The sequence below is a fragment of the Mobula birostris genome, chromosome 1, assembly GCF_030028105.1.
Source record: "Mobula birostris isolate sMobBir1 chromosome 1, sMobBir1.hap1, whole genome shotgun sequence".
NCBI lineage: Eukaryota > Metazoa > Chordata > Chondrichthyes > Myliobatiformes > Myliobatidae > Mobula > Mobula birostris.
The window spans coordinates 179,115,355-179,129,768 of NC_092370.1; the positions used below are offsets into that span (position 1 = coordinate 179,115,355).

General features: G+C 41.4%; 1 protein-coding gene across 1 annotated transcript in view; it reads right to left on the reverse strand.

Annotated features, from left to right (window-relative positions):
* Positions 1–3,361: 3,361 nt before the first annotated feature.
* The window catches only part of fam98b (family with sequence similarity 98 member B), a 35,769-nt gene continuing 24,716 nt past the window's right edge, over positions 3,362–14,414 (reverse strand). The window contains exons 7-8 of the mRNA XM_072266878.1: positions 10,594–10,761; positions 3,362–5,226 (exon numbers count right to left, since the gene is read on the reverse strand). Coding sequence (XP_072122979.1) covers positions 4,720–5,226; positions 10,594–10,761 — 675 coding nt within the window. The 3' untranslated portion in view covers positions 3,362–4,719. The remainder of the gene's footprint in view (positions 5,227–10,593; positions 10,762–14,414) is intronic.

Below are 14,414 nucleotides of genomic sequence, written 5' to 3' on the forward strand. Positions count from 1 at the left end.
TTCCAGCTACGCCGCCCCAGTAACACTCAACAAACCCCATTAACCTTAACCCAATGATCAATTAACCTACCTGGTATGTCTTTGGACTGTAGAGCAAATTGGAGAATCTGGAGAAAACCCATGCATTCCACAGGGAGAACGTACAGAGACTTAGAGAACAGCACAAGAATTGAACTCCGAACTCCGGAATGCCCGAGCTGTAAAAGTGTCATTCTAACCACTACACTACCATGGTTTCTTACTTCAGTCAAAAACAGCTTGGCCCTAATTCCTAGATTCCTCAGCCAATAAAAAGTTTTTCATTCAACTTTTGAGTTTCTTGATGATCCCACTGTTACGAAGAGGTGAATGTTGTACAACATATGGGCAGGTAAGTGGAGACATGACAAAGTCATTCAGTCAGTAGTGCTTGTGAATAATGTGGAACAGAATCCAAAGTGCAAATGGCAAACCATCCCACAGCAGCTAAAATCCATTCATCCAGTAGATGATGTACTGTTTCCTGGCTCACCCTGTTGCCATCAAACAGGACTCTCTCATGCTAGCATGATCCTTACCGAAATTATGTGGCTACAGACATGGGAAGACTATGGGAATACTGTATTTCTTTAGACCAGGAGCTCCCAACCTTTTTATGCCATGAATCCTAACATTACCTGAGGGGTTCCTGGACCCAGTTTGAGAGGTTACAGGTTGAGAATCCTTGCTTAGATCTTTTTGTGAACTTGTTGCTGTATTGGAGGCTTGGACTTTCTCTGTGCTGAGGGTAGTTATCAAGTAGACTAAAGAGCAGAGCCTTCTCTAGGCAATGTGACTAGAGGCAGGTTGTCTCAAGGCTCATTATTGGTAATCTATTAGTTCCAAGATAACTCAAGGAACTTTTTGAGGCAGAGGAGGAGGCTGTTCAACCTTGCTGATTAGGAATAGGTAACAGTTTCCAGAGCTGTTTAACAATGATCATCTGGGTCACAAGTCTCAGCTAGATACCCACATTTTAGGATTGCAGACTGTCAATTGAACCATGCCAAAGCTGAGAAGGTTTGCTGATATTTGCACTGAATTTTCTTATCCCAGGTTACTTAGAAAGACAAAAGGAGGGATGCTGGGGCCTTGATAGATCTTTGCATCCTCTTTAGCTACAGTGAGGTCTCAGAGAAATGGAGAATAGCCAATGTTGTTCCCTCGTATAAGAAGGGCAATGGAGATCATCCAGCAAATTCTAAGCTGATGAAATTTACATCTGTGGTAGGGAAATTATTGGCGAAGATTCTTAGGGATAGAATTTTTTCACATTTGCTAAATACATGACCTTTTTACAGCTTTCTGCAGAGCAGGTTTTGTCTTATGAACTTCAACTGAGATTTTTGAGGAGGTGACAAAGATGATTGATGAGGGTATTGCAATAATGTATGCATGGATTTAGTAAAATATTCAAAAAGGTCCTTCAGCCAAAAGATTAAATCACATGGAATACTTGGTGACTTTGTAGACTGGATTCAAAATTGGTTTGGCCATAGAGAACATGGTAGAGGTGCAGGTATGCTATATAGATGTCTGTGACAAGTGGCACTCTGCGAAAAGTGAAAGGCATAACTTTAAGGTTGGGAAAATAACTTTAAGGTTAAGGGGAATATGTTAAAGGATATTTACAAGGCAAGTTACTTATTTTACAAAAATAACAAAAACGGTGGGCGCCTGGTTGCTGCCAGGGAGGTGGTGAAAGCAGATACGACAGCAACTTCTAAGGGGCATCAGCACACGAACAAGCAGAGAATGAACACATTTAGATCATAGTCAGCACAGATATCATGAACCAAAGAGCCTATTGCTGTGCTGTGTTCTATTGTGATAAAGTGAGTTGGTCAGAGTGACAAACTGATTCAGCAGAAGTGTTTCATTGCTGAGGTAAATTTTGGGTGGGTGTTCAAAATTTGTGACCTGACAACTGTTTATCTGATAAATGGTTCAACAATGACTAAATTACAAGACTGGCAGCTTGTGCTTTGAACCATTATTCCAGTGACAATAGTTTGAATTTCACTCTGGCAGCTGGAGAATTTAAATTCACGCAATTCAATAACCCTAGAATTTACAAAAAGGTCAATTGGGTTAATTACCTTCTCAATCATCAACAAAGTGATGGACAATGTTGTCAGCAGCACCAAGTCGCAAATAACCTACTCACTGATGCAGAGACAGCACAGACTTTTTAAACCCCATTGTCTTTTTTGACCTCACACAAGGCTTTGATTCTGTCATTGTGAAGCTTCCTTATCAGATACGGTTGTGTACAGAAATTTGTCTTCACAGACTGTCACTTGAACCATGCGTGTTTCATCATGGCAATAGAAACCATGATCTTAACCAACACATTAAAATCAGACCCAATCTCAGAGCAGGAAGGTGCCAAACAGGGCTGCTCATCTTTCAAGCCTCAAAATTGAATTACTTAATAGCTGCCCACTGTCCCTTCAGAACCACAACTTCAGCTGCAATATGCATATGAGGGTTTGGAGATGCAGCACCAAGGCCACCATTAACAAGTTCATGGAAGCATGAGAGAATACTCTTGACACTCAAATAATAATGGTTCTCTACTTATCTGTTCCCAGTACATTACACTGCCTTTCCACATAAAATCCACAATTCGACAGTGGAAGACACTGATTACTTCCCATATCTCAAGTGCTGTCCCTCAGCAAAGACAGACATCAATCTAACATCTTCAGTAATCAACATCTTTCTCCACCTGCAAATATGCTTGAAAATTAAAACTTTAACACTTCCATAAGATCATAATGTATCAAGCAACAGTAATTTGTGCCCTCCTATTTCAAGACTAAGACAACCTACAGTAAGCGCTTTAAATTACTGGGAAGATACCACAACAACCATCTTCACAAGGTTCTCCAAATCCACTGTTAGGCCAGTCTAACAACATCAGCATACTCCCCCAGGTCAATATCACCAGCACTTTGGGCCTAATCACACTCAGTTGCCTCCAAAGGGCAGACCACACCACATCTGCATGCCTAACACCAAACTTTAGAAATATACATACTTCTATTCCAAACTCTATCGTGACAGGAGATTACCAGGTGGTTGGAGCAAAGTGCTAAGGATGTCATCAAAGTTTTCTTGAAGGAAGTAACATCTCCATCAACTCTCTCAAATTCCTGGTCCAGTGAGAAGGAGCATTCAGGCTGGCATTGAGAACATACTGTATTTGTCAGCTACAGTTCTGAGCCCCCCAGAAGATAGATTGCTTATAGGGGTCAGGCTTGTCTATTTTGCTGCAATAACCTGCTTGTATGCAGTAAGATCATTCATACATTCTGGAAATATCCATGCACACATGTAATTCTTCAGTGATTTTAAGTATCTTTTTATTTCCACAGTCTTTACATTGAGTTGTATATTCCATATATCTATAAGTGAATCCTGAAACTCAATTCACCTAACCAGTAGCAACAAGAAATACTAAATCAATGTTACTTGGACAACAAATCAGAAATCTATGCCTTTTTTTTTTAAAAAACCATATATAAAAGAGATTTCCTATAGCATCCACATCCACTTATCATCAGTAAACTAACAACACTTAATGATATTTTATAAGTTTCTCATTAAAATACTAAGCAGTCCACCTGTTGGATGATTTTGGAACTGCACGTCTTCACTGGGGTGAGTTGTGGGGGGTAGCAGTTACAGATTTTTAAAAGCACTACAATGCTGAAGGGATACAAATCGAACCGTGAAATATGTACAAAAAGACAATGATGTCAGTCAGTTGGAAACAATTAGGTGCCTTTTCACCTGTCAAACCTGTAACTGATGTACTAATCTAAATCACAGATAAAAGCAGATAATTAGGCAATTTGTTTTCTTTGTTAAAACTATAGCTGAATGCAGTCCTGAAGTGGAAACATGCACTCAGTCTGGTGTTAATGGCCATTTGTTTAAGGCCAAATTATACATGCAGAGAAAATCAACCCACTCTTCATTATACATGAAATTTACAAAATCTGCAGGCAAGTAGAGGTCTCATTTTTGTTGACTACCATGAACGTTGTTTCTACTTATAAAGGGAAAAAGTATTTTATTCATCTGATAGAGCATTCCAACCTGCAAACAGGTCAGACCCAAGGAACTCATTGTGTGGATGGTAGGCATTCAGTATTTATAAATTCACCTGAAATCCAACACTTTACCATGTTGACAGGCAAGGATCCTAATTGTGTTAATGAAGCACTAAGAATTTCACCAAATCATCTATGCATATTTAAATTTCAAAACAAAACTCCATTTATTAATTAGTTCATTTTTAATTACTACATGGCCAAAATCTTTATAGTAATTTAGAAAATCTCAACTGCTCACAGTTTTTCATAGCCTTCTAGCATTTACACAGTAAAATAATTTTAATAATCACATTCTCATAAAAAAGGACTTTTGTACAATGAACATTTTCAATGAAAGTAAAAAAATGTTTCTTGTTTTCGATAGTAAACAATATGTACCATGTATGCATAACTATTTAAGAAGTCCTTTACCGTTCATGTACCCTAAAGGATAACAGAATGCTGTAATTTTCTGATCTTGGGTCAATAAAATCATTCTAGCCACAGGTACAATCTTCTCTGTTGCACTGATTGCAAACAGTGTAGCTCTAAGAGTCAACAGTTAATGCAGGTATTCTGAACGAATTGTCATGTCCACTTAGTATCTCCCATAACCTCCTCGTCCACTATAGTTTCCTGTATCTCCATACCCTCCTCTTCCCCCATAACCTCCTCTTCCCCCATACCCTCCTCTCCCACCTCTACCTCCCTGACCACCTCCGTAACCGCCACCTCCATAGCCACCACCTCCCTGGCCACCCCCATAGCCACCACTTCCCTGGCCACCTCCATAGCCACCACCTCCCTGGCCACCTCCATAGCCACCACCTCCCTGGCCACCTCGCCAGCCTCCACCTCCTTGGCCACCCCCATAGCCACCACCTCCACCCCCCCAAGAACCACCTCCTCCCCCTTGTGCACCTCTTCCTCCACCACCCCTGCCACCTGCACCTCCTTGTCCACTACCCCAACCACGACCACCACCTCCACCACCAAATCCACCTCTCCCGCCATCTTGTCTCTTCTGCCATGGTGGCATCTCTGGTGGTGGTGCTTCTATTTCAGATGGCCTACCTCCTCGGTCAGGCACTCTCCCCATCAGAACCTGCAAAACAAAAGACACAAATTAATTCTGTTTTTAAGATAGCAAAGAGAGGGTCTTCTATAATTTAAATAATTTAGAGCAGTAATCAGTGTATCAACAATACCCTGGTCAAAGTCAATTATTGACTTGGAGCTAAAGAAAGCAAAACAGAAGCCAAAACAAATTGCTGATAGCCTCAGTTCAGCCTCGAGTAAGTACGAAGGAGACAAGAGAGAACCTTTATACTGCCACAGAACCAACGGCAAAGAATAGAAAAAATGTACATGACAGTTGTGGGTACAAATGCATTGGAATATTTGTATTGAACTTAAAACATAACAATGGCAATTTTTCCTGGATAGAGAAAACCTGCAGATGCTGGAAATCCAAGCAACACACAGAAAATGCTGGAGATGCTTTGACTGGCGTATTGTTGATACAATGAAACCCAGCAGGTCAGGCAGCATCTATGGAAAAGAGTACAGTCGACATTTCGGGCCAAAACCCTTCAGCAGGAGAGGAAAAAAAATGAGGAGCGGAGTTAAAAGGTGGGGGGAGGGGAGAAGTAAATGGCTGGAAAGTTGAATGGTGATAGAGGTACAGGGCTGGAGAAGAGAGAATCTGACAGGAGAGGACAGAGTGCCATGGAAGATAGAAAAGGCAAGAGCATCAGAGGGAGGCGATGGGCAAGCAAGGAGATAAGGTGAGAGAGGGAAAAGGGGACAGGGAATGGTGAAAGGGGGGCATAACTGGAAGTTCAAGAAATTGATGTTCATGCCATCAGATTGGGAGGCCACCCAGCCAGAATCTAAGGTGTTCTTCCTCCAACCTGAGTATGGCCTCAATGCGACAGTAGAGGAGGCCATGGATAGACATATCGGAATGAGAATGGGAAGTGGGATTAAAATAGGTGGCGACTGGGAGAGCTCACTTTTTCCGGCAGATGGAGCGTAGGTGCTTGGCAAAGTGGTCTCCCAATCTACATCAGGTTTCACCAATATACAGGAGGCCACACTGGTAGCACCGGACACAGTATATGGCCCCAAAAGACACACAGGTGAAGTGTCGCCTCACCTGGAAGGACTATCTGGGGCCCTGAATGATAGTGAGGGAGGTGGTGTAGGGGCAGGTGTAGCACTTGTCCTGCTTGCAAGGGTAAGTGCCAGGAAGGAGATCAGTGGGAGGGATGAATGGACAAGGGAGTCGCGTAGGGAGTGATCCCTGTGGAAAGCAGTAAGTGGGGGGAGGGAAAGATGTGCTTGGTGGTGGAATCCCATTGGAGATGGAGGAAGTTGTGGAGACTTATGTGCTGGATGCGGAGGCTGCAGGGGTGGTAGGTGAGGACAAGAGGAACCTAATCCCTAGTAGGGTGGCGGAAGGATGGGGTGAGAGCTGACGTACGTGAAATGGTAGACATGCAATTGAGGGCAGCATTGCTGGTGGAGGAAGGGAAGCTTCTTTCTTTGAAGGAGGAGGACATCTCCTTCATTCTGGAATGAAAAGCCTCACCTTGAGAGCCGATGTGGCAGGAACTGAGGAATTGAGAGAAAGGGTTAGCATTTTCACAAGTACCAGGATTCGAGGAGATATAGTCCCCTGTGACAGTCAGTGGGTTTATAGTAGACGTCAGAAGATAGAGACAGAGAGATCGAGAAGGGGGAGGGAGGTGACGGAAAAGGACCAAGTAAATTTGAGGGCAGGGTGGAAGTTGGAGGCAAAGTGGATGAAGTTGACGAGTTCCACATGGGTGCGGGAAGCAGCACCAATGCAGTCATCAATGTAGCGTAGGAAAAGTGGGGAACGGCCACCAGTGTAGGCTGTTCCAAGTAGTTGACAAAAAAAGCAGGCATAGCCGGGACCCACACGAGTGCCCAAGGCTACACCTTTTGTTTGAAGGAAGTGGGAGGAGCCAAAGGAGAAATCATTAAGAATGAGAACAAGTTCCATTAGATGGAGGAGAATGGTGCGTGGCGGGGGTGTCCAGAAAGAAACAGAGAGCTTTGAGGCCTTCCTGGTGGAGGATGGAGATGTATAGGGATTGGACATTCATAGTAAAAATAAGATGATGGGGGCTGGAAGACTTGAAATCACTGAAAAGACCCAGAGCGTGTGAAGCGTCAAGGAAGTAGATAGGAAGGGACGAAACTGGGGGAAGGGGATAAAACAGAGTCGAGGTATGCAGATATGAGTTCAGTGGAGTAGGAACAAGCTGAAAGAATGGGTCTACCTGGACAAGCGGTTTTGTGGATCTTGGGTCGGAGGTAGAAACAGTAAGTGTGGGATGTGGAAACTATGAGGTTGGTGGCAGTAGATGAGTGATCCCCAGAGCTAATAAGGTCGGTGATGGTGTGGGAGACAATGGCCTGGTGCTCCTTAGTGGGGTCCTGCTCAAGCAATAAGTAAGAGGAGGTGTCTTCAGAGTTGTCGCTGGGCCTCAGCAAGGTAGAGGTCAGCATGCCAGGCTACCACAGCACCACCCCCACCCTTATCCGCAGGTTTGATGGTGAGGTTAGGATTAGTGCGGAAGAAGTGGAGAGCAAAGCGTTAGGAAGGAGTGAGGTTGGAATTGGAGAGAGAAGTGTTGAAGTCAAGACAATTGATGTTCCGTCAGGAGTTGGCAATGAAAAGGTCCAGAGCAGACAGAAGGCCAGGACGGGGTATCCACTAAGAGGAGAAGGGGTCATCGGTGCGGGGTAGAGAGTCCTTGCCAAAGAAGTAAGCTCAGAGACAGAGGTGGCAGGAGAAAAGCTCACTGTCATGGCGGGCGCAGAATTCACTGAGCTGTGAAAGGTTGGTGGGAATAGTGAAGACCCAGAACATTTGAGAGCTGGGTTCAGAAGGGGAAAAGGGAGGTTATGGTATTCAGGGATGGTGTTAGAGGAGAAAGGAGGTTACGGTATTCAGGGATGGTGGGGTGAGAGTAAGATGGAGTTTCCGAGGGCCCAAGAGCTGGTGGTGGGATCTGAGAGAGAAACTACACATTTAAACTGTTTTGTTAGCTACATCGATGATTATCCATACAGAGAGTACTAATTATTTGCCTAATATTGTCATAATATAACAAAATCATAGTCATACAAAATGGAAATAGGCCATTTGGCTCACCGTGTACACACTAGCTAGAATGTAACTATCTATATTAATTCAATCTACCAACACTTGATTAGTGGCTTCCAATGCCTAGATGATTTAAGTACTCATTGTAGATACTTCTTAAATGCTGTCAGTGAAGCAGCTTCCACGACTCTCTGAGGCAGTCTTTCAGATGTTTCCAGCACTCTAGTCAAAAACCAATCTAACAAAAAGACGTTAATAATTTCACTAAATAACAGATGCTGGAAATACTGCAGATGCTGGAAATTCAAGCAACACACATCAAAGTTGCTGGTGAACGCAGCAGGCCAGGCAGCATCTGTAGGAAGAGGTACAGTCAACATTTCAGGCAGAGACCCTTCGTCAGGACTAACTGAAGGAAGAGTTAGTAACAGATTCTCATTAATTCTTCCTTCAGTTAGTCCTGACAAATGGTCTCGGCCTGAAACGTCGACTGTACCTCTTCCTAGAGATGCTGCCTGGCCTGCTGCGTTCACCAGCAACTTTGATGTGGTGTTGCTTAATAATTTCACTGATGGGTCTGAGGTAAACAAAATATTAATGGTCCAGAAAATGCATGTTATATGTACCAAAAACGAGCATGGCAATTTAGAAATTATTTCACCACCTAACTTCATTTGAGGTCTCTGAAAAATTCACCAACACCAAGAGGCATCACGTTCTATCTGCTCAGTTATGCATATGAGAGCATATGAAGTCACAATTTGCAAACCATAAGTAAAATTGTTCAACTGAATTCCAGAGAGGAATCAGCTGTGCTCTCCAACAGCCTGGTTGAAAAAAATGTATTTTTAAACCTGTTAAGTATGTGAGATTTGTCCTAAATCTTAAATCAGCACACACTTTTGCCTGATTTCTCTTTCCTTTTCTCCCTCCTTTGTAATTCAATCTCTCAACTTTATTTACTTCTTTCCTTTTAATATTTCCCATTCTCTCCAATTTTCACCAATTTCTATCTTGTTTGTCCTTCAAGTATTTTCCTGATGGCATCACACAAACCAATCTTCCATCCTTGGACTCACTTTACACCGCACGCTGTTGGAGCAGTGCTGCCAGGTTAATCAAGGCCACGACCCACCCAGCCAACACACTTTTCATCCCTCTTCCCTCCAGGAGAAGGCTCAGGAGCTGGAAGACTCGTACGGCCAGATTTGGGAACAGCTTCTTTCCAACTGTGATAAGAATGCGGAACGGATCCTGACCTGGATCTGGGCCGTACCCTCCAAATATCCAGACCTGCCTCTCGGTTTTTTTTTGCACTACCTTACTTTCCCTTTTCTATTTTCTATTTATGATTTATAATTTAAATTTTTAATATTTATTATTGATTTGTACTCCAGGGAGCACGAAGAGCAGAATCAAATATCGCTGTGAAGATTGTACGCTCTAGTATCAATTGTTTGGCGACAATAAAGTATCATACAAGAACCAGCAGGTCTCCTCACTGATGTATAACGTGCAGATATTTAGTTTGTCTGTTTGCCCTGCTGGATACTGGATAGAATTTATTAACTCACAATCATCCAGGAAAAATGACTGTTGTTTCAACTAAAATACATGCAGTTACTTCTGAGCTAAAGGAAATCCAAACCTTGTCCTGACCAATTAATTTTTACCTCTGTTGGATTACCATTTTCTTTTAAAACTACATGGTGAAATTCTTCACACTGATAATTCAACTGCATTTTGAAACTTTTGACTTGTCAGGATGAATAAATACTAATGACCCATAATGCTGCATGTAACACGGTACAATAACAATATCGCTTGGTATTTAATCAAATCCCAAATTCACTGCAAAACATAAAATTCAGCTTTCTTCTCATTAGAAGCACTAAAATCACTTGCCAGGATACCCAGGAATAACAGAAGGATTCCAAATATGCAGTCGTTTAGCTTTATGACATTAAGATTCTGTAGCTTTAATGCAGTATCCTTTCTTTGTTATACAAGGTTCAACATCAAGTAGGTTTGAAATGCTCAGTCACAAGCATATGCCGCAAATGCAGAAAATAGTTATTCACACTCTCAAAATAAAATTGTGCCTATGTGTGCAGTGATTTGACATTTGCTTTAAAATATACAAATACCCTAAATTATGCTAAATATGATTTATCTTTCCCTGAATGTTAACTGACTTGCAAAAGTTCTAATGTTTCCGCTGACACTGCAAGAGTCATATGTGGAAACAGCGCCAAATGAAAAATGACATCATTTCAATAAATGCTACCCAGAGTCAAAACTAGATACGTGTTCAAATGCAAATAACCCTACCTTGTTAATGGCACAGGATGTTCCTTCTCTTAAGGAACCACTGCTGGTTTTCAGGATTTTGGACAAGTCCTCACGCGCAGCCAGGAGGTGAGCCAGGGTTATGGTTGACATCAACGATAAAGACTGCCTTTTTGGTTGATAGACTTTTGCCATTTTGTCTGTATTTGCCTAAGAAAAGCAAAAGCCTATTTTTTAATTTTTCCACATTTTCTAAATGATCATACAATCATTGTCATCAAAAATAAGCCCAGAAAACAAATGTGATTTATGCTGATATGAAACATATATTGACTTTTGAATACAACTAGCTTAATCTTCTACTCCCACTGTCAAAATATTACTTTGCTTTGGCACTCAGTTTAGGCCAACATTAATTAGCCACCCCTAATTTCCCAAGAATTAAATGATAGCAAAGCTGCTTATTCCAGAACATTTGAGAGTTAAGCACAATATCGTGAGTTTAAAAATCACAATCAGTTAAGGTTTGCAGATATTTCTTCTGATGACCATTAGTGAAACAAATGAGTTTTTGCAACAAAACACAATAGTACAACCCTCAAATGCCAGGTTGAAAAACTTGTTAGTTACATTGGAAACATATTAATAACTAAAGGCTATTCATGGTTCCAATCCTTATTTTTGTACTTAATACATCGTGTCACTAAATGTTAAATGAAATTAACAGCACTACTTAACATAAAACACGGGCAGCTTCAAGTCTGCTGGAGTTGACACCATTTTATCTCCACAATCGAGTCATGCAGTAAGGGAGATAAAACTAGAGCTGTGCAATGCTGGAAATAGGAAACTTTTATGAATGTAAAAGCTGAAGACCATTTGAGTCATTTATGTAAGCAGCAAAGTGGAGGAAAATGAAGACAGGATAGTTTATTCACTACCACTTTAAGAAGAATTAAGGATGGATAAATTGCAAGCAATGTGCATGAACCAAAATATGCATATTAAAAAGCAATACAGCAAAGTATAATTATCCGTTTCAGAACAGGTATAGATACTTCTCCTGTACAACAGAATAAATGAGAAAAATAAGCTGGAAACTGCAACGTGGAAAACTAGTAGTTACTAAAAAGTAGCTGAACCCTTAGTGATATATTAGCAATTCAGCATATATGGGAACATTACTGAATAGTAGTACCACTATAGGCATGGACAACAGTTAATCAAAATTGTGTAGTATGGATGGTGAAACTGGGATTGTAGAAGATAAAGAACTCCAGATCAAGGTTAATCTTGGTAACTATAACTAAAGCGCTCTTGACACTGAGCTGAGGCAGAAGTTAGACCAAAGACTATTTGACCACACAAGTGTAGGGAAACCGATTCCAGATTTGACAGAAAATTACATCTTTGTACCCCTGGAGGGAGAAAAGATGATAGATTCTCATAACATAAGAAGCAGCCATTCAGAGCAAGTCATGAATCCCAAACTCCCACTATTTCCCTATTCTTTCTGACTTGCCCATTAAGAATCCTTTCATGTCTCCCCCAATATCTCTACCACCCATCTACACCAGGGGCAATTTATAGTAGACAATACACTTAACAGCCAACATGTACTTGGCACAAAGTAGGAAAGCAGAACACCTAGAGGAAACCATGCAGTGACAGGGAAAACATGAGAAATCTTCAGACAGCACCAGTGTTAGGCTCAAACTTAGGTAGTGGAGCTATACAGTGGCAACTTTTAGAAAAGCATTGTAAAAATAAAATGCAAATTTTGAAAACCACAAAAGTAATAGCTAATAAAGAATAGCAGTTAAAAACAGTAACTGCAGAGGAGAAGGCATAAACTGAGCCAGGTCCTAAACTGCAAATTAATTAAGAGATTATCCTTACAAACAGATGGAAACAAAGGAAGCTAAATACTGATTCGAGGTTTGGACAGAAGATTTACACCACATTTAGACATTTAGTAATAGAAACAACATTAGAATAAACTATGGAGAGAAAAACAGAGCTCATATATCAAATAATGAGAAGTTAAACTGTTTCTCTCTCCCCACTGAATGTCTGAATTTGACATTCTGAATTTTTACTCTTTGCAGACATCTACAAAACAGAAGAAAACCCCAAAGAATGAAAGACAGAAAAGCGTTAGAACCCAAAGCCCACTCCCCTCTCCCACGCATAAGCAGCAAAGCATCACCCCTCCCCCTCGCAAAGTGTGATCTGACCAATGCCTTATAAAGCCTCAGCGTCACACTCTTTTCATTTTTTCCTCCCCATTTAGAAAATAATCTGTGCCTTTATTTCATCTGCCTCTTCTTTGACCATTCTCCCAATCCGTCCAAGTCCTTCTGCAGAGTCCCAGTTTCCTCAACACTACCTGCCCCTCCACCCATCTTTGTGTCATCTGAAAACTTGGCTACAAAGCCATCAATCCATTATCTAAATCGTCGACATATAATGTGAAAAGCAGTCCCTCTTTTCCAGTGTCCAATACCTACCCTCACCTCTTTTACACTTTACATATTTGAAAAAACTTTTGGTATCCTCTTTTATATTACTGGCTAGCTTACCTTCATATTTCATCTTTTCTCTCCTATGGTTTCTTTAGTTGCCTTCTGTTGGTTTTTAAAAGCTTCCCAATCCTCCGACTTCCCACAAATATTTGCTATATTATATACCCTCTGTTTTGCTTTTATGCCATCTTTGACTTCTGTGTCTGTCATCATTGTGCCATCCTTCCTTTAGAATACTCCTTCATCTTTGGGACACATCTATCCTGCACCTTCCAAATTGCCCCCAGAAACTCCAACTGTTGCTGTTCTGCTATCATCCCTGCTACTGTCCCCTTCCAATCAACTTTGCTCAGCTTCTCTCTCATGCCTCTATAATTCCTTTTAATCCACTGTAATACTGATACGTCTGACTTTATCTATTCCGTCTCCAACTGCAGGGTGAATTCTATCATATTATGATCACTGCCTCCTAAGTGTATTTTTTTTACTAAGTATTGCTGAGTATTTCTTACTATGTTTCAGATTTCCAGCATCTCCACTTGGCCAAATGGCAAAAGATGAAGATATCTACTAGCTTCTATTATTTATACTCATTATATACATTAATGATTTGGATGCGAATGTAGGAGGCATCATCCGCAAGCTTAGTGATGATATGAAAACTGGCTTTGTCAAGTTCAAGTTTAATTGTCATTCAATCACACATGAATACCCACAGATACAGCCAAACAAAACCGCATTCCTCCAGAGATAAGCTGCAAACCATAGTACCAACAGTCACATACAGCACAAGACACATACAGTAAACAAACAGTCACACAAAAAGATATATTATATTGCCCAAGACTGCAGCAATCTGCAGATGAAAACAATCCAGCTTGTCTTCCACTGAGCGAACACTGGAGTGCAGCACTGATGGGAGGGACCAGCACCCAACCCAGCATGGATACCACGCCACACCACCACCAGTGTCACCTCTCTTGGGTGGCTGCAACAGGAGACACTGCTGCATGAGGACTAGTCTGCACTACAATCGAAGCCACACAGCTCCCAATAAAACAGTGAATCAGACATGCAGTACTCTACATTACCAATGTTGAACAGGTTCTTGTGATCACAAGAAAAACATCCAAGACAATCACTCGCTGTTAGACTGCACACCACCTTTGCACACTGACTCTGATGCCCTTCTGTAGCAGGTGGCAACACAAGTCTGCACATCCAGCTTGACTCTCTGTTGGGGTGGAACTTCAGTACTTGAAGTTTTAGTGTCTAGCAGGGTGTTACGATCATAAAAAAGTATCTAAAAAAGGCACTAAAACCGTTGCTTGGCCCCGT